The sequence below is a fragment of the Trachypithecus francoisi genome, unplaced genomic scaffold (assembly GCF_009764315.1).
Source record: "Trachypithecus francoisi isolate TF-2019V2 unplaced genomic scaffold, Tfra_2.0 Lachesis_group10, whole genome shotgun sequence".
Lineage (NCBI taxonomy): Eukaryota > Metazoa > Chordata > Mammalia > Primates > Cercopithecidae > Trachypithecus > Trachypithecus francoisi.
The window spans coordinates 109,651,169-109,672,175 of NW_022681455.1; the positions used below are offsets into that span (position 1 = coordinate 109,651,169).

At 44.4% G+C, this 21,007-nt stretch overlaps 1 protein-coding gene across 4 annotated transcripts in view; it reads left to right on the forward strand.

The window, feature by feature from the left end:
* Nucleotides 1-21,007, forward strand: part of TANGO6 (transport and golgi organization 6 homolog) — a 268,545-nt gene that overhangs the window by 190,008 nt on the left and 57,530 nt on the right. For 3 of the 4 annotated variants that reach the window (XM_033218804.1, XM_033218803.1, XM_033218802.1), the window contains one exon: nucleotides 15,815-15,966. The exons of the other annotated variant lie outside the window; for it this stretch is intronic. In XM_033218804.1, coding sequence (XP_033074695.1) covers nucleotides 15,815-15,966 — 152 coding nt within the window. The remainder of the gene's footprint in view (nucleotides 1-15,814; nucleotides 15,967-21,007) is intronic. 4 annotated transcript variants of the gene reach the window in all.

A 21,007-nucleotide genomic window follows, 5' to 3' on the forward strand; every position in this document is an offset into this window, starting at 1 on the left:
TCGACAGCACCCCTCTGCTATGTAAGCATCTCTTGTTGCAAGTCATTTCAGATCCTTTCTGGAAAAAGATGGGATCTAATATACATAAATGAATCTATCACTCTAGACTTCAGAGTACCATTGAAAAGCTTAATAGCCGGGCGCGGTGGCTCAAGCCTGTAATCCCAGCACTTTGGGAGGCCGAGACGGGCGGATCACGAGGTCAGGAGATCAAGACCATCCTGGCTAACATGGTGAAACCCCGTCTCTACTAAAAAATACAAAAAACTAGCCGGACGAGGTGGCGGGCGCCTGTAGTCCCAGCTACTCGGGAGGCTGAGGCAGGAGAACGGTGTAAACCCGGGAGGCGGAGCTTGCAGTGAGCTGAGATCCGGCCACTGCACTCCAGCCTGGGCGACAGAGAGAGACTCCGTCTCAAAAAAAAAAAAGAAAGAAAGAAAAGCTTAATGAAAAATCTTCCAAATTCTAATTTGTTAAAAGAATCTTTTCACAATGCCAGAATTGATACAGGCAAGTCATAGGCAGGTTAAAATTTTTTCAGCTCTCTCACTTGATTGTTCACCTTCCAAAGCAACTCATTTTTATGAAGTTCTTTTCAAACGAATCTAGATCCTTCACTGGCTTTCTTGAACACACAGCTGTTTGCTTCTCAATAAGGTTGATTGGTGCTGACTTCCTGAGACTAGGGAGATGCAAATAGCCAGGTGTTGTCATTACCACTGCACAAAGTAGAAGCCATTAGAACTAAGCTAAGATAAACCCCACTCATTAGAATCTGCTGGGTAAGTTTCTAAAAGTGGGCTTGGATTTACTGTGTTTATTTCTCTGAAGCTTTTTAGAAATACCTGAGGAGGCCAGGTGCAGTGGCTCACACCTGTAATCCCAGTACTTTGGGAGGCCAAAGTGGGTGAATCACCTGAGGTCGGGAGTTCGAGACCAGCCTGACCAACATGGAGAAACCCTGTCTCTACTAAAAATACAAAATTAGCCAGGTGTGGTGGTACATGCCTGTAATCCCAGCTACTCGAGAGGCTGAGACAGGAGAATCATTTGAACCTAGGAAGTGGAGGTTGCGGTAAGCTGAGATCATGCCATTGCACTCCAGCCTGGGCAACAAGAACAAAACTCCGTGTAAAAAAAAAAAAAGAAAGAAAAAAAGAAATACCTGAGGAAAAGAAGATGGTCTCTTTAACTTCAGTTTCATGAGTGCCTCTTCATCTAAATATTGTAGTGTGTAGTGAATGCTTTCTGTTTTTTGTGGGGTTTTTTTTGAAATAGAGTCTCGCTCTGTTGCCCAGGCTGGAGTGCAGTGGCGTGATCTTGGCTCACTGCAAGCTCCGCCTCCTGGGTTCACACCATTCTCCTGCCTCAGCCTCCCGAGTAGCTGGGACTACAGGCGCCCGCCACCACACCCGGCTAATTTTTTTATTTTTAGTATAGACGGGGTTTCACTGTGTTAGCCAGGATGGTCTCGATCTCCTGACCTCGTGATCTGCCTGCCTTGACCTCCCAAAGTGCTGGGATTACAGGCGTGAGCCACTGCGCCCAGCCATGAATGCTTTCTGAAAATGGAGTGGGGGAACTTGGAAATCAGTACCGTTTTTTGTAAAAGCCATTTAATGCATATTTTTAAGGACACAGCAGGATAGTAATGAATGTTTGCCCTTGTCAGGGGACAAATGTGTGCTGTCCTTCATTAAAAGGTGAATTAGGATCTCGGAGCTTTTGGTTCAAATAAGTTTCAACTGAGTCAATAGGAACATCTCATCTGGATAAAGAAAAGTACAAACAAACATGCAACAACAACCAAAACCAAAGAACCCCTCCTGGATGGGATAATCGTGGTTTTGTTGCCTAATCAGAAACTAGGAAATAGTAGTGGGTATCCCAGAACCCTAGATTTTAATTCATAATCAAATGGGTTAGCCAATAGTTGTGAAATACACCCAGCATGTAACCCCTTCTTGCAAGCTACTTCTGTAAGTAGTTACACACCTTTTTTTTTTTTTTTTTTAATAGGTTGGCACATATAGTAAAGATGACTCAGCTCTTTGGGAAAGTTATATGTATTTATGCTGATATTATAGGAGTCATACTGTATACCAGGTTGTTGTCTCAATTAAAATTGTAATTAGAAGAAAGAAAATTATTTGGTTTAATTTTTTCTTTTGTTATACTTTGGTTATACAATTGACTTTTGAGTCATTTTAAAAATACGTACGCAGTGGCTCACACCTGTAACCCAGCACTTTGGGAGGCTGAAGCTGAGGTGGGAGGATCACTTGAGCTCAGGGGTTTGAGACAAGACTGGGCAACCTGGCAAAACCCCTTCTCTCCAAAAATATACAAAAATCAGCTGGGCGTGGTGGCATGCGCCTGTGGTCCCAGCTACTCAGGAGGCTAAGGTAAAAGAATCACGTGAACCTGGGAGGTCAAGGTTGCAATAAGCCATGCTTACACTACTGCACTCCAACCTGGGTGACAGAGCAAGACCCTGTCTCCGAAAAAAAAAAGGTAGGGCTGCCTTAAGTTCCTTTTTTCTTTTTTTTCTATTCCAAGACCAGGTCTCACTCTGTCGCCCAGGCCAGAGTGCAGTGGCACAATCTCAGCTCACTGCAACCTCTACCTCCCAGGCTCAAACAATTCTTGTGCCTCAGCCTCTCGAGTAGCTATGACTACAGGCATCCGCCACCATGCCTAGCTAATTTTTTATATTTTTAGTAGAGACAGATTTTTACCATGTTGGCCAGGCTGGTCTTGAACTCCTGAGCTCAGGCAATCCGCCTGCCTTGGCCTCCCCAAGTGTTAGGATTACAGGCGTGAGCCACTGCGTCTGGCCCCCAGGTTCCTTTGTTTTGACAGATGTAACTTTTTTGATGTTTCATATTGATAGACATAGGATTGACATTGAAGTGCTCTACAACTTTATAAATGAAGAGCATTCCAGTTTTCATATACCAGTTAGAATGTTTTTGGCTGCAAGTAACAGAAATTCCCAACTCAAGTGGCTTAACAAAGAATGAATTATCACACATAACAAAAATTCCAGGATTGGTAATTCTGTAGCTCAGTGACATCATTCAAGACCCATATTCTGGCCGGGCACAGTGGCTCAAGCCTGTAATCCCAGCACTTTGGGAGGCCGAGATGGGCGGATCACGAGGTCAGGAGATCGAGACCATCCTGTCTAACCTGGTGAAACCCCATCTCTACTAAAAAATACAAAAAACTAGCCAGGTGAGGTGGCGGACGCCTGTAGTCTCAGCTACTCGGAAGGCTGAGGCAGGAGAATGGCGTGAACCCGGGAGGCGGAGCTTGCAGTGAGCTGAGATCCGGCCACTGCACTCCAGCCTGGGTGACAGAGCGAGACTCTGTCTCAAAAAGAAAAACAAAAAAAAAAAACCCGTATTCTTTTCATCTTTCTCCTCTGTCAACCACTGCTTATGGGCCTTATCCTTTAGTTCCTCATGGTTTCAAGTTGGTTGCAGCAACTCTAAGGCAACCCTAATTCATGTATCCTTATGATAGCCAAAGGCAAAAAAGTCTGCTAGAGTTTTCTAGCAGACTTTCCTTCACAACTCATTGTCCAGAATTGGGTCACATGCCTATGCCTAAACCAATTAAAGCAAAGGGAGATGTCCACCATAATTCACTTAGACCAATGGAAACCGTAGCCTGAATCACATGGGGAGGGGTGGTGACAGGTGGATACTTGAACAAAATTAGTGTACTGTTTATAAGGAAGAATGGGAAAATGCCAATGAGATGTATACAAAGTTTGACATATAGGAATCCTAAAGCTCAAATTTTCAGCTGGGCACAGTGGCTCACACTTATAATCTTAGCACTTTGGGAGGCTAAGGCAGGAGGATCACTTGAGCCCAGGAATTTGAGACCAGCTTGGGCAACATAGCAAGGCCCAATCCCTATAAAACAATTTTTTTAACCAACTGGGCATGGTGGTGTGCACTTATAGTCCCACCCTACTCAGAAGGCTAAAGCAAGAGGATCTCTTGAGCCCAGGAGTTTGATTCTGCAGTGAGTTATGATTGCACCACTGCACTCTAGCCTGGGTGACAGAATAAGACCTTGTCTCAAAAAAAAAAAAAAAAAAAAAAACACAAAAAAGAAAAAGAACCTCTTATATAGGATCTTAAAATTCAATGCCTATGCCAAATTGCAGCCCTGGAAGATTCTTTTGACTATGTGCATCATTTTTTTCTCCACAGAAACCTGTTCAAGCTGGTCAAACCTAGACTTCCACCTGGAGACTAGGGTACAATACAGTCCTGAGACCCCTATCATAAGAAAAGAAGGGAGGGAAGATTAGTCAGAGGGTAGCAGAGCCCCAGGAAATGGGGGCAAGGTCATAAATCCCCAGAGAAGACCAGGTTTGAGCAAGGGTGTAACAGATCTAGGCTGTGCATGTGAGGCCTAGGGGAGGTCCAGTCTTGGAGAACGTGGAGGCAGGGCCCTTTGGGAAATGCAACGTGGATGAAGTGAGTGTTTCAGTTCTTCCAGTCCAAAACCTGGAAAACAAGGTAGCAAGTGAGCCCAGAGTCAGCAGACCAGGTACAATGCAGGGTCTGAGATGCCAACCCTCCCACTGGCTTCTTGGGTTCTCAGGTGCAGCTGGGATGGGTTGGTGGAGCATGTAGTTTAACAGATGCCCTTTTTTTTTTTTTTTGAGATGGAGTCTCGCTCTGTCACCCAGGCTGGAGTGCAATGGTGCAATCTCGGCTCACTGCAAGCTCTACTTCCTGGGTTCACGCCATTCTCTTGCCTCAGCCTCCCGAGTAGCTGGGACTACAGGCACCCGCCACCATACCCAGCTAATTTTTTGTATTTTTAGTAGAGACAGGGCTTCACCGTGTTAGCCAGGATGGTTTCGATCTCCTGACCTCGTGATCCACCCACCTAGGCCTCCGAAAGTGCTGGGATTACAGACATGAGCCACCGCGCCCAGCCAATGGATGCTCATTTTCAAAGGAGGGCTGGAGTTCAGTTAGGGCAGGACTTTACATAAATGGAACGTTAAGTTGCAGTTTGGTTAATACGGTGATATGCTCTTGACTTATATGGCCAGTCAGTGTAAGAAACAGCCATATGATTTCTGCATTGAATATAAAGCTTCTATTGCCCACTCTCTTCACTTTTCCAGCAGGCCCTCACATGACTTGTTCCTTGAGGTTTTCTCCTCAGAACTCTTCCCTGAGCCCTCACCCACATTGTCAACTCCCCCGCTCCTTATTTTTTTTTTTTTTATTTAAGTTCTAGGGTACATGTGCATAATGTGCAGGTTTGTTACATATGTATATTTGTGCCATGTTGGTGTGCTGCACCCATCAACTCGTCAGCACCCATCAATTCATCATTTATATCATGTATAACTCCCCAATGCAATCCCTCCCTCCTCCCCCCTCCCCATGATAGGCCCCAGTGTGTGATGTTCCCCTTCCCGAGTCCAAGTGATCTCATTGTTCAGTTCCCACCTATGAGTGAGAACATGCGGTGTTTGGTTTTCTCTTCTTGTGATAGTTTGCTAAGAATGATGGTTTCCAGCTGCATCCATGTCCCTACAAAGGACGCAAACTCATCCTTTTTGATGGCTGCATAGTATTCCATGGTGTATATGTGCCACATTTTCTTAATCCAGTCTGTCACAGATGGACATTTGGGTTGATTCCAAGTCTTTGCTATTGTGAATAGTGCCGCAATAAACATACGTGTGCATGTGTCTTTGTAGTAGAATAATTTATAATCCTTTGGGTATATACCCAGTAGTGGGATGGCTGGGTCATAAGGTACATCTAGTTCTAGATCCTTGAGGAATTGCCATACTGTTTTCCATAATGGTTGAACTAGTTTACAATCCCACCAACAGTGTAAAAGTGTTCCTATTTCTCCACATCCTTTCCAACACCTGTTGTTTCCTAACCTTATTTTTTTTCATAGCCTTCATTGCTGCTGAAGATTTTATTATTTATTGTCTTTTTTCCCCATTAGAAGTAGGTTTCATGAAGATGGGAATTTTGCTTTCTTAAGTTCATGCTATATTGTCCTCAGTACTGAGAACACTGGCACATTGGAGTACTGTGGGCATTCAATTAAGATCTGCTGGACAAATTAGCCAGGCGTGGTGGCACATGCCTGTAATCCCAGCTACTCGGGAGGCTGAGGCAGGAGAATCACTTGAACCTGGGAGGCGGAGATGAATGAGATACCTCTTAGCATCCTTCCTGATGTTTCTTTCTCCTCATGATGTTCCTTCTTTTATTGGATAATGAGAGCTGTGTTTTCTAATTCCTGTTTTGCCTTAGCTACCAAGAATTGTAAAACTAAATTACTAAACTCATGGTTTATTTGCAGTAGCCATTCTTAGCTTGAGATATCTGCACTCCTCTCACTGTAGAGCTTTTAAAATATTTATTTTATGTATTTTATTTTATTAATTATTATTATTATTTTGAGATGGAGTCTCTACCCAGGCTGGGGTGCAGTGGTGCCATCTCAACTCACTGCAACTTCCACCTCCCAGGTTAAAGCTATTCTCCTGCCTCAGCCTCCTGAGTAGCTGGGACCACAGGCGGGCGCCACCACACCCGGCTAATTTTTTTGTGTTTTTAGTAAAGATGGATTTCACCATGTTAGTCAGGCTGGTCTCAAACTCCTACCTCAGGTGTTTCACCCACCTCAGCCTCCCAAAGTGCTGAGATTACAGGCATAAGCCACCGTGCCCAGCCTAAAATGTTTATTTTAATGACACATGGTTTCAACGTTATTTATTGTAAGTTGCTTCACATCCTATGTGGAAGTAAATGAAGACTGAATAATAATAAGTGAACTAATTGAAGGGTAACAGGGAGAAGTTAAAAAAAAACAAAAGCAACAACAACAACAACAACAAAAAGAACACACTTTAGAGTCTGAGCAAATAAGATAATCCTGGAGCTGTTGTTAATAGAATAGGAACCAGATCAAACATTACTCATAAAAGTCCCTCTCTGTCACCTTTTTGGCACATCTCACTCCATTGTTATTGCTTGGTCAGTATTTTTCCTCTTCCCTATTAGGTTTTGCCATGAGGGCAAGGACGGTATCTTTCTTGCTGATGATTAGCTCCCCAGGGCCTAGCACAGTGCCAGACACATAGTACACACTTTATCATTATTTGATAAGTTAATTTAATGTGCCTTTTCTTTCGTTATCATTTATTTTTAACTATAAGCCCCTATATTTGTAAACATTAACATATTTCTCCTGTGTTCTTACCCTGTTCAACCTGCAGTTTCCCCTGTTTGTAGATTTCCAGACTTCCTTCATTTTTTTATGTGCCTTCCTTCCTGACAAGGAACCTTCTTCCTTTAACCAGAACGGCCGGCCTCCCACTCCAGGGCTCATGAATGTGTGCCTTTTCTTCCTTCCCCAGTCTCCTAAATCTCGTTTTCCTGATGACTAACCGAAAGTGACTCACCAACTCACACACTTAGAACTGGAAGGAGCCTGAGAGATCATCTCGTCTCACTGGCTCGTCTCCACTTGGTCCAGGGAAGTGAAGGGAATTGCCCAAGGGTCACTCTGCTGGTTGGCAGCAGGGCCAACCCTCGAACACAGATCTCTTACTCTGGATCCTCATTTCCAACTGCAGAGTGAGCAAGCCCCTTTCCTAGCTCCAGAAAGAGAAAGCACTGCAACAAAAGTAGAAAAGTATATTGTAGTTTTAGTTGGAAATCTTTTTTTTTTTTTTTTTTTGAGACAGAGTCTCACCCTTGTTGCCCAAGCTGGAGTGCAATGGCATGATCTCCGCTCACTGCAACCTCCGCATCCCAGGTTCAAGCGATTCCCCTGCCTCAGCCTCCCAAGTAGCTGGGATTACAGGAACCCATCACCATGCCTGGCTAATTTTTGTATTTTTGGTAGAGATGGGGTTTCACCATGGTGAGCCACCGTGCCTGGCCTTTGGAAATCTCTTATTTTTTTTTTTTTTTTGAGACAAGAGTCTCGCTGTGTCGCCCAGGCTGGAGTGCAGTGGCACCATCTCAGCTCACTGCAAGCTCTGCCTCCTGGGTTCACACCATTCTCCTGCCTCAGCCTCCCAAGGAGCTGGGACTACAGGCGCCCGCCACCATGCCTGGCTAATTTCTTTTTGTATTTTTAGTAGAGACCAGATTTCACCGTGTTAGCCAGGACGGTCTCGATCTCCTGACCTCGTGATCTGCCCACCTCGGCCTCCCAAAGTACTGGGATTACAGGTGTGAGCCACCGCGCCCGGCCAGAAGTCTCTTAGATGCAACATATCGTAGGAGTTACTCATAGGTAACTCACAGGAATTAAGTATCAGACCATTTAAGTTTGATCCCAGCTCTATTTACTCTTCAAACAAGTTAACTCCTTTGTCTTAGTCCTTTCTCTTTTTTCCTATGCATTTGAATATTTAATGTACATATTTAAATCTGTATGTTTGATTTGTTTATAGTAGGAAAAGTTGTATGTGTGCATATTTACATACATAAATGGGAATACTGGTTCTGTTTCTTTCCCTTTAACAATGTCTTGAGGAAAACTTTTCATGTCAGTATATATAATTCTGTCATGTTCCTTTTAATGGCTGCATAGTATTCCATAATATGGGTATACCATGGTTATTTAACCTTTCCTATATGAATTTTTTAGTTTATTTTTTCTCATTTTTCATAATTACAATTCACTAAATTCTTTATGCGGATGTCCTTGTGCAGATATGTAACTACCTCTCTAGGATAGATAATTAGAAATGCAAAGACTGGGTCAAAGAGTCTGAGATGACAGTTCAAATCTCCTCTATTGTGAAAATAGGCTATCAATCATTATTGATTTAGTTTTGGCAGCATACGTTGATGTTGACAGGAAAGAGGTGAGTCTTATGACTGCATGTAGTATGTTAGGAATTGGCAGCATTTTGGAGAAATTACTCCTTTATCTTTTTCTTATACTATATGGAAGTACCTTATACTATAAGGTACGTTGTGTTTTGGACCTTGAGGGGAAAACAAAAACCAAAACGAGAAAAAAAACGAAAAACTTCCTCGTCCTCTTCCTTCCAAGGGACTGAGACTAGCAAAATAATGCTTTCGAGCAACCTCTGCTTGACTCTATGACAGCATTTGCCACACAGTTCTTTTTTTTTTTTTTTTTTGAGACGGAGTCTCACTCTGTCGCTGGGGCTGGAGTGCAGTGGCCGGATCTCAGCTCACTGCACGCTCCGCCTCCCGGGTTCATGCCATTCTCCTGCCTCAGCCTCCCGAGGAGCTGGGACTACAGGCGCCCGCCACCTCGCCCAGCTAGTTTTTTGTATTTTTTAGTAGAGACGGGGTTTCACCGTGTTAGCCAGGATGGTCTCGATCTCCTGACCTCGTGATCCGCCCGTCTCGGCCTCCCAAAGTGCTGGGATTACAGGCTTGAGCCACCGCGCCCGGCCTGCCACACAGTTCTATAATTGTCAGTACTTATCTGTTTATATGTACTCCTTAAACTTTGGGCATCTTCTTTTCTCATTATTTTATTTTACTTTATTTTATTTTAATTTAGTTTAGTTTAGTTTAGTTTTGTAGAGACACAATATCCCTATGTTGCCCAGGCTGGTCTCGAACTCCAGGCTCAAGCAATCCTCCCGCCTCAGCCTCCCAAAGTGCTAGGATTATAGGCATGAGCCACCGTGCCCGGCCTACTTTGGACTTCTTAAAGGGTAAAAAGAATTTTTCATCAATTCTTGTATTCCTAGAATATTAGCATGATACCTAGTACATAATTATGTTTTGTTAAATAAATTAATGAATTCAATTCAATATTACCATTTCCTGTACCTAGTATAGTCATGCATTGCTTAACAATGGGAATACGTTCTGAGAAATGTGTAATTAGGTGATTTTATCATTGTACAAACATCATAGAATGTACCTACACAAACCTAGATGATTTATTTACATATATTTTGTAATACAGAAAATCAAATGTCCCAGCACCATTGCTAAATGCTAATTATTTCCCCAACTTGATCTGCAATGCCAATATCATATCAGGTTTCTGTTTTTTTTTTTTTTTTTTGAGACCGAGTCTCGCTGTCGCCCGGGCTGGAGTGCAGTGGCCGGATCTCAGCTCACTGCAAGCTCCGCCTCCCGAGTTCACGCCATTCTCCTGCCTCAGCCTCCCGAGGAGCTGGGACTACAGGCGCCCGCCACCTCGCGCGGCTAGTTTTTTGTATTTTTTAGTAGAGACGGGGTTTCACCGTGTTAGCCAGGATGGTCTCGATCTCCTGACCTCGTGATCCGCCCGTCTCGGCCTCCCAAAGTGCTGGGATTCCAGGCTTGAGCCACCGCGCCCGGCCTGCCACACAGTTCTATAATTGTCAGTACTTATCTGTTTATATGTACTCCTTAAACTTTGGGCATCTTCTTTTCTCCTTATTTTATTTTACTTTATTTTATTTTAATTTAGTTTAGTTAGTTAGTTTTGTAGAGACACAATATCCCTATGTTGCCCAGGCTGGTCTCGAACTCCAGGCTCAAGCAATCCTCCCACCTCAGCCTCCCAAAGTGCTAGGATTATAGGCATGAGCCACCGTGCCCGGCCTACTTTGGACTTCTTAAAGGGTAAAAAGAATTTTTCATCAATTCTTGTATTCCTAGAATATTAGCATGATACCTAGTACATAATTATGTTTTGTTAAATAAATTAATGAATTCAATTCAATATTACCATTTCCTGTACCTAGTATAGTCATGCATTGCTTAACAATGGGAATACGTTCTGAGAAATGTGTAATTAGGTGATTTTATCATTGTACAAACATCATAGAATGTACCTACACAAACCTAGATGATTTATTTACATATATTTTGTAATACAGAAAATCAAATGTCCCAGCACCATTGCTAAATGCTAATTATTTCCCCAACTTGATCTGCAATGCCAATATCATATCAGGTTCTGTTTTTTTTTTTTTTTTTTTTTTGAGACCGAGTCTCGCTGTCGCCCGGGCTGGAGTGCAGTGGCCGGATCTCAGCTCACTGCAAGCTCCACCTCCCGGGTTTCTAAATGTATGCTGCTCTATAATCTGATGGGACCACTGTTGTACATTCAGGCCATCATTGACTGAAGCATTGTTATGCAGCTCATGACTGTATGTGCAAAGACTACTAAGATCTGATGGGATCAGAGATGAAGGAGTCAAAGTTCTACCCTCAAGGAATTTATAGTCTTATGGGAGAAATAGATACAGACTTAAAACATTTAGGAACCAAGGCATGAGTGACAAATGTGATTTAAGTCAAAGCGACTTAAGCACAAAGTATTGTGAGACTTTTAAGGAGGACTAAGTGAAGCTGACTGAGGGGAAGAGGCAGGTTCCACAAAGAAAGTGGCATTTGAGTTGGGCCTGGTAGGACAGGCCAGTGATTTATCAATATAGGTCATCATTTTGGTGATTAAAAATAGGTGACGTTATGCTTGTAATCCTAGCACTTGGGAGGCCGAGGCAGGAGGATCGCTTGAAACCAGGAGTGCAAGACCAGCCTGGGCAACAAAGTGAGATTCTCTGCCTCTGCAAAAAAATAAAATAAAGGCCGGGCGAGGTGGCTCACGCCTGTAATCCCAGCACTCTGGGAGGCCAAGGCGGGCGGATCACGAGGTCGGGAGATCGAGACCATCCTGGCGAACACGGTGAAACACCGTCTCTACTAAAAATACAAAAAAATTAGCTGAGTGTGGTGGCGGGCGCCTATACTCCCAGCTTCTAGGGAGGCTGAGGCAGGAGAATGGCATGAACCCGGGAGGCGGCAGAGCTTGCAGTGAACGGAGATCACGCCACTGCACTCCAGCCTGGGCGACAGAGCGAGACTCTGTCTCAAAAAAAATAAATAAATAAAAGTAAAATAAAATAAAATAGCCAAGAGTAATGGTATATGCCTATATTCCCAGCTACTTGGGAGGCTGAGGCATTAGGATCACTTGACCTAGGAGTTTGAGGCTGCAAGCGACTTATGACAGCATCACTACACTTCAGCCTGGGTGACAGAGCAAGACCTCATCTCAAAAAAAAAAAAAAAGGGGGGGGTGAATTTAAACAAATGCTTCAGAAAACATTTTGTCACCTTATAGATATTATATATATTTAGGGCCAAAGGCGAATGTTTTATACCTGGGCTCTGGAATTAGGATCTCAGAACCAAGATCAAGCCAAAACAGCCTTGGTTCTTGGTACACCAATGAGGGAAGACATTGCTTCCATATATAGAAATACATACATTAAAGACATTCAATTCAGAATGTCCTAGCATGCTGCTATTTCTACTCTCTTTAAAAACAAAATAAAGACTGGGCACACCAGGCGCGGTGGCTCAAGCCTGTAATCCCAGCACTTTGGGAGGCCGAGACGGGCGGATCACGAGGTCAGGAGATCGAGACCATCCTGGCTAACACGGTGAAACCCTGTCTCTACTAAAAAATACAAAAAACTAGCCGGGCAAGATGGCGGGTGCCTGTAGCCCCAGCTCCTCGGGAGGCTGAGGCAGGAGAATGGCGTAAACCCGGGAGGCGGAGCTTGCAGTGAGCTGAGATCTGGCCACTGCACACTCCAGCCTGGGCGACAGAGCAAGACTCCATCTCAAAAAAAAAAAAAAAAAAAAAAAACGAAAATTAGCCAGATGTGGTGGCGTGTGCCTATAATCCCAGCTACTCGGAGACTGAGGCAGGAGAATCACTTGAACCTGGGAGGCAGAGGTTGCAGTGAGCCAAGATCATACCACTGCACTCCAACCTGGGTGACAGAGCGAGACTCTGTCTCAAAAATAAAATAAAATTAAATTAAATTAAAAATAAAATAAAATAAAAATCTTCTCTTGACCCCACTTCCTTGACTATCACCCCATTTCTTTGATCTGCTTTCCAAAAGCCTCCTGAAGTGATCTCTCTGTTTTCTGTTCTTCTTCTCCCATTCTGACTTAAATCCACTCTTGTCATGCTTTCATCCCCATCAGTCTGTGAGGACCATTCTTGTCAAGGTCAACAGTGACTTCATTTTTACTCAATCTAATTGTCAACTTCTAGTCTTCCTTCTACCCAATATATGACCAGCTTTTGATGCAGTTGACCATTGCCTCCTCTCTGTTATACTTTTCTCCCTTAATTTCTAGGATATTACTCCAATTTTCCTGCTACCTGACTGGTTATTCCTTTTCAGTCTCCTTTGCTGGTTCCTCCCTTCTTAGACCTCTTAATGTTGAAGGGCCCAGGCCTCACCCTTGGTCTTCTTCCCTGCCTACACTCCCTCTCTTGGTAATCATGTCTCATAGTCTCAAGGCTTTAAATGTAATCTATATTCCACTGATTCCAAAGTATTTATCTCTAGCCCAGACCTCTCCTGAACTCTATACACATAAATCTTCAACTACCTACTTAACATGTCTAAAACTGAACCCTGATCCTTCCTCCTGCCTCAATTAGAGTCTTTACCATCTCAGTTGATAGTAACTTCATCCTCCCAGTCTCAAAAGCAAAAATCCTAGAAGTCATACTTGGAGTCATCAGGAAGTCATGTTGGCTCTATCTTCAAAATATATGCAGGGTCTGGGTAGACATAGTGGCTTGCACCAGTAATCCCAGTACTTTGGGAGGTAGAGGCAGGAGGATTACTTGAGTTTAGGAGTTCAAGACCAGCCTGGGCAACATAGTGAGACCCTGTTTCTACAAAAAAGTCAAAAAATTAGTCGGGCGCGATGGTATACACCTGTGGTCCCAGCTACTCTGGAGGCTGAGGTGAGAGGATCACTTGAGCCTAGAAGATTGAGGCTGCAGTGAGCTGTGATCACTCCAGCCTGGGTGATAGAACAAGACCCACCCCCCTCTCTATATATGTATTTATATATGTGTGTGTGTGTGTGTGTGTGTGTATGCAGAATCTTCTTATCACCACCTCTACTGTTCAAGTCACCATTGTCTCTCCAGCCACTTACTGTAGTAGGTTTCTACCTTGGACCTTCTTCCACCCTGGACATACACAGTGCCCACCAGTGTGTTCTCAGTGCTGCAGCCAGTGTGATCTTTTTGTACTCCTTTGCTCAAAATCCTCCAAAGGCCTCTTATTTTACTCTGAGAAAAAATTAAAGTCCTTGCAGTGTCCTGCAAGGCCCTTCATGATCTACCCCACCTCCCTGTCCCTGCCCTTACTTCTCTAGCCTTATCTAGGGCTTCCTTGGTGTTCTCAGACATGCCAGGCGTGCTCCTCTATAGGGTTTTCACACTGGCCATTCCCTCTTCCTGGTATGCTCTTCTCCCAGAAATGCACATGACTGATACACTCACCTTCCAGTCTTTGTTTAAATGTCTTTGTTAAACCTTCTCAATGAAGCTTACCTTTACCACCTTTTTTTTTTCTTTTTTGAGACGCAGTCTCGCTCTGTCGTCCAGACTGGAGTGCAGTGGCCGGATCTCAGCTCACTGCAAGCTCCGCCTCCCGGGTTCACGCCATTCTCCTGCCTCAGCCTCCGGAGTAGCTGGGACTACAGGCGCCCGCCACCTCGCCCGGCTAGTATTTTTTTGTATTTTTTAGTAGAGACGGGGTTTCACCGTGTTAGCCAGGATGGTCTCGATCTCCTGACCTCGTGATCCGCCCATCTCGTCCTCCCAAAGTGCTGGGATTACAGGCTTGAGTCACCGCGCCCGGCCCCTTTACCACCTTTTTAAAACCTGAAGTCGGCCACCATTCCCATTATTCCTTATTTCCCTTACCTGTTTTACTTTTTTTGCCCCTATAGTATGTATTACCTTCTAACATTCTATATAATTTACACTAGAATATAAGCGACAGAAGGGCAGGAATCATGGTCTCTTGTTTTGCAGCATATACCAAGCATCTGGAACAATGCTTAGCACATACTAGGCCTCTCGATAAATATTTATCAAATAATCATAGTTCTTTTTCTCCAGGACCCAAGTGCCTTGATTGTTTTTCACTCAGTTTGCTTATCCGAGCAGACAGCGGGGTAAGACAGGGAAAAGTAGGCTGATGATCGGGGTCTAGGGTCTAGCCTGGGGGCCACACTTGCTATTTGTATGACCATGGGCTAATTATAGTTGGGCTGGGTTTGTGAAAGTTTATTAAGCTATACTTATGATATATACATTTTTTGTATGTATATGTAAAATTTTTAAGTTTTCTATAATAAGACTCTCTGAAAATAACTGCTAGTAACACTATGGGGAATATCTTCACATATTTTATCTCTATATGTAGACATTTGAGAATAAAATTGAGATTCTACATGCTTTTTCACAAAACCATGCATCATGAATATTTTTCGTAACATGAAATATTCTTCTGGAGCACGATTTTTAATGGTTATGCAAGTATTTGAAAAGAATAAGACACTGGCCACATGCGTTGACTCTCTCCTATAATCCCAGCACTTTGGGAGGCCAAGGCAGATGGATTGCTTGAGCCCAGGAGTTCAAGACCGGCCTGGGCAACATGGGGAAACCCCATTTCTACAAAAAATACAAAAATTAGCTGGGCATGGTGGCATGCACCTGTAGTCCCAGCTACTTGGGAGACTGAGGTGGGAGAATCACCAGAGCCTGGGAGGTCAAGGCTGCAGTGAGCTGTGATCGTGCCACTGCACTCCAGTCTGGGCGACACAGCAAGACCCTGTCTCAAAAAAAATAAAAACAAAAATAAAAAAAATAAGACATCATGCAGTGAACCACGGAAATATCATTCTTCCTTTTTTGAGAAGTTGAAATTTTATTTTAAGAGGTTTTGATTTCTTCCTTTTTCCTATAGGAGACATGGTCTCAAAGTACCGAGAACCTTTGATCCACACCTTCCTGAGGGGAGTGAGAGATCCCGATGGTGCTCACAGGGCCAGCAGCTTGGCCAACCTTGGGGAGCTGTGCCAAAGGCTGGACTTTCTGCTGGGCTCCGTGGTCCATGAGGTACTGTATTTTGATTCCTTTCCCTAAAACTTGTTTTCACTTGGACCTATGATGCATCTTGAGATTGGGAGTCAGGAGACCTGGGCTCTTTTTGCAGATCTGCCACTGCCTCCCTGTGAAACAGGGCAAGTGAGTCATTGAACTTCCCAAGGCTTCATCTGTCTCACATGTATATTGAAAGTTATGTTAGTAAGGGCTGGGCTTGGTGGTGCACCTGTAATCCCAGCACTTTGGGAGGCCGAGGCGGGTGGATTGCTTGAGGCCAGGAGTCTGAAACCAGCCTGGTCAACGTGGTGTAACCCTATCTCTACTAAAAATACAAAAATCAGCCAGACATGGTGGTACATGCCTATAATCCCGGCTACTCAGGAGGCTGAGGCAGGAGAATCCCTTGAACCCGGGAGGCACAGGTTTCAGTAAGCCAGGATCACACCACTGCACTCCAGCCTGGGCAACAGCGAGATTCTGTCTCAAAAAAACAAAAACAAAAAATTATATTAGTAAGAATTTCATAGTTATAGCTGAGAGGAAGTCATTTTAACCTGCCTTAAGCAATAAAAGATGATTTATCATAAAGAGTCTGACGTAACTAACAGAATTGGAGAAACCTTTAGGAAAAGTAGATAGAGCTTTACCCTGAGTTTCTGGGACATCTGTGAGTCTTATCTCCACTCACAGAAAAATCTCAGGCAAATACTCTAATTGACCCTCTTTGGCCCAGGCACCGTGTATTCAGGGGGATGGTGTTGTTTACCAAAAAAACCACTTAAGTTCCATATTTTGCTCAGCATTTCACACCCAGTGCCTGGTATATAGTAGGCAGTCAGTAAATTATTGAAAAGATGAATGGTGAACCATCAAAATGATAGCCATGCAAGGTATTGGGACCAGAAGCTCTTCTGGTTTTAGAGTTTATTATTATTATTATTATTTTTTTTTTTTTTTTTTTTTTGAAACAGAGTTTCACTCTATCACCCAGCCTGGAGTGCAGTGGCGCAATCTTGGCTCACTGCAACCTTTGCCTCCTGGATTCAAGTGATTCTCCTGCCTCACTCTCCCATGTAGCTGGGACCATGTGCCACCACACCTGGCAAATTTTTGTATTTTTAGTATAGACAGGGTTTCACCATGTTGGCCAGGCTGGTCTTGAACTCATGACCTCAGGCGATCCACCTGCCTCGACCTCCCAAAGTGTTAGGATTACAGGCATGAGCCACCACACCTGAACTCAGGGTTTATTAATTGATGAAATGTGCATCTTGCCCCTGGCCTCTGTGAATGTCTTTCTCTAGCCTCTTTTTTGGTTTGTTGGTTTTTTGTTTGTTTGTTTTTGTTTTTGTTTTTGAGACGGAGTCTCACTCTGTAGCCCAGGCTGGAGTGCAGTGACACGATCTCGGCTCCCTGCAACCTCCACCTCCCAGGTCCCAGTTCAAGCAATTCTCCTGCCTCAGCCTCTCGAGTAGCTGGGATTACAGGTGTACGCCACCATGCCCAGCTAATTTTTGTATTTTTAGAAGAGATGGGTTTCACCATGTTGGCTAGGCTAGTCTTGAACTCCTGACTTTGTGATCTGCTCGCTTCAGCCTCCCAAAGTGCTGAGATTACAGACGTGAGCCACCACTCCTGGCCCTCTAGCCTCTTAAATTGTACCTTTACCCTGTATTTATGTACTTATCATTGTATCAGTGTATATCTTGAGTATCTGCTGTGGGTACCTACTCTGCTGTTTACAGATGATGATAGACAGAAAAAGACGAGTTAACATGTGGCCAGGGGTCTTTACTACCAATATACATGACCATCTTAAGTTTTTAAAAGAAGAAGATGCATTATAAATTATGAATAAGTAAGTTAAATATAATTTAAATTACCTTTTTTTTTCAAATGGAGTCTTTAATTCTGTCGCCCAGGCTGGAGTGCAGTGATGGAATCTTGGCATACTACAACCTCCACCTTCCAACAACCTCCACCTTCCAGGTTCAAGGGATTCTCCCACATTAGCCTCTTGAGTAGCTAGGATTACAGGCATGCGCCACCACGCCTGGTTAATTTTTGTATGTTTAGTAGAGACAGTGTTTCACCATGTTGGCCAGGCTGGTCTTGAATTCCTAGACTCGAGTGATCCTCCTGCCTCGGCCTCCCAAAGTGCTGGGTGGTGTCGGCTTTTTCTTCTTAGTCACTTTGCAAGCCAGGGACCTCTGGCTGGGAATGCCCCACCCTGGCCTCACTTGGCTATGCTGGCGTGCCCCAGCTCACCTGTGTTATAGCTTGTACCACATTCAGCGGTTCCCAAGCTCTTGTACCGCACCCAAGAAAAATGAGGATACACTGGACATTAAAGGGTGAGGAGGGTAGAGAAGAATTTTATTGAGTGATGAAATGACTCTCAGCAGAGAAGGGAGCTGGAGAGAGGATGTGAAGGGCAGGTTGTCTTCCCCAAAATCAAGTTGTCTCTTCCCTGAAGTCAACCCATTTCCTCCTCTACTGACTGAGTCTGGTGTCTTCATAGGCACATGATGCATGCTGATTCCACTCAAAGGTGGGCCTGACAGTATAGAAAACCAGTTAGGAAATGGTAGGTGTATGTAAAATAGGTGAAGGGTGGGCACCAATCAGAGGAAAATGTGCCAAACAGGAAGACAAGTTGTTTTCAATTCAGTCTGAGAATTTAACTTGTAGCTTAGCTTTTGAGCTTTAAACTGTCTTCAGCTTGGGGGTGGGGTTGCACTGGGTACCTGCCCCTATCTGCCTAGGTGTTTGGCGGCCTCCTGTAGATATCACTGGGATTACAGGCATGAGCCATTGCACCTGGCCCTTTTTTTTTTAATCTTTAAGCAAAAACTCTTTATTTTTAAGACCAGGTATGATTTCTCATTTTCTATTATTGGCATAAATTTTAATTCTTTCTAGTGGAACCAAAACCTCCTGAACCCCTTTCAGTGTCATCCAAATCTTAAGCTTCTTCTATTTCTGGTTAAAAAAAATTTAGTTCACAAATGAGCTATGCAATTTGATCACCTTTTTTGACTTCAAACTTTTCTTTTTCTTTTCTTTTTTTTTTTTTTTTGACACATTGTTTCACTCTGTTGCCCAGGCTGGAGTACAGTGGCACGATCTCAGCTCACTGCAACCTCTGCCTCCAGGGTTCAAGTAATCCTCTTGCCTCAGCCTCCCAAGTAGCTGGGATTACAGGCACCCGTCACCACACCTGGCTAATTTTTGTATTTTTAATAGAGACAGGGTTTCACCATGTTGGCCAGGCTGGTCTCAAACTCCTGACCTCAAGTGATCCACCCACCTCAGCCTCCCAAAGTGCTGGGATTACAGGCTTGAGCCACCACGCCCCACCAACTTCAAACTTTTTTTTTTGTTTTGTTTTGTTTTTTTGAGACGGAGTCTCGCTCTGTCGCCCAGGCTGGAGTGCAGTGGCCGGATCTCAGTTCACTGCAAGCTCCACCTCCCGGGTTTACGCCATTCTCCTGCCTCAGCCTCCTGAGTAGCTGTGACTACAGGCGCCCGCCACCTCGCCCGGCTCGTTTTTTGTATTTTTTTAGTAGAGATGGGGTTTTCACCGTGTTAGCCAGGATGGTCTCGATCTCCTGACCTCGTGATCTGCCCATCTCGGCCTCCCAAAGTGCTGGGATTACAGGCTTGAGCCACCACGCCCGGCCAACTTCAAACTTTTTTTTGCCAAAATTAAATAGTACATACACTATAATCTTTCTCTCTGACACCAGTTCCTACATCTAGAAAGTGTTTTGCAGCCAAATCAGACCATAGAGCCACTCTTCCATAACACCCGGAAGGAAGGGCTGTGTGAGTGTCCATTTTCACAAGCGCTTTCTCTGTAGGTGGTGTTGTATCATCATAGGTACTGTACAGGTCATAGCTCACAACCTGCATGGATCCCCGGGTTGAGGCCATGGGGTGTTCAGAGAGCCAGACAAAGCAAGCTGCGTGCTGCCCTCCTCTGTAGGCCGGGCCTGCTAGCTGGAGGAAATGGCAGGTGTCTTCTCAAAGCAGGGCGTGGCAGAGTGAGAAGGTGAGTAGAAGAGAGGATCAAATCTGTTTGTTTGTTTGTTTGCAGTGGTGGAATCTTGGCATACTGCAACCTCCACCTTCCGGCAACTTCCACCTTCCAGGTTCAAGCGATTCTCCCACATTAGCCTCTTAAGTAGCTAGGATTACAGGCATGCGCCACCACGCCTGGTTAATTTTTGTATGTTTAGTAGAGACAGTGTTTCACCATGTTGGCCAGGCTGGTCTTGAATTCCTAGACTCAAGACTCGAGTGATCCTCCTGCCTCGGCCTCCCAAAGTGCTGGGTGGTGTCGGCTTTTTCTTCTTAGTCACTTTGCAAGCCAGGGACCTCTGGCTGGGAATGCCCCACCCTGGCCTCACTTGGCTATGCTGGCGTGCCCCAGCTCACCTGTGTTATAGCTTGTACCACATTCAGCGGTTCCCAAGCTCTTGTACCGCACCCAAGAAAAATGAGGATACACTGGACATTGAAGGGTGAGAAGTCTTCAACGTGATGGAGTCTTGCTTCAATTGTGATGGAGTCTTGCTCCATCACCTGGGCTGGAGTGCAGTGGCGTGATCTTGACTCACTGCAGCCTCTGCCTCCCAGGTTCCAGGGGTGAGAGGATCAAATCTTAAGAAGGACCTACTGAGGGGGAATTTTCCTTTTTTTTTTTTTTTGAGATGGAGTCTCACTTTGTTCCCCAGGCTGTAGTACAGTACAGATTACCCCAGGGTGTAATCTCAGCTCACTGCAACCTCCACCTCCTGGGTTCAAGCGATTCCCCTGTCTTAGCCTCCTGAGTAGCTGGGATTACAGGTGTGAGCCACCATGCCTGGCTAATTTTTGTATTTTTAGTGGAGATGGGATTTCGCCATGTTGGCCAGCTGGTCTCAAACTCCAGACCTCAAGTGATCCGCGTGCCTCAGCCTCCCAAAGTGCTTGGATTACAGGCATGAGCCACTGTGCCCAGGCCTGAGAGGGAATTTTTTTCAATGTTTGGCAGTTGTGTCATATCAAT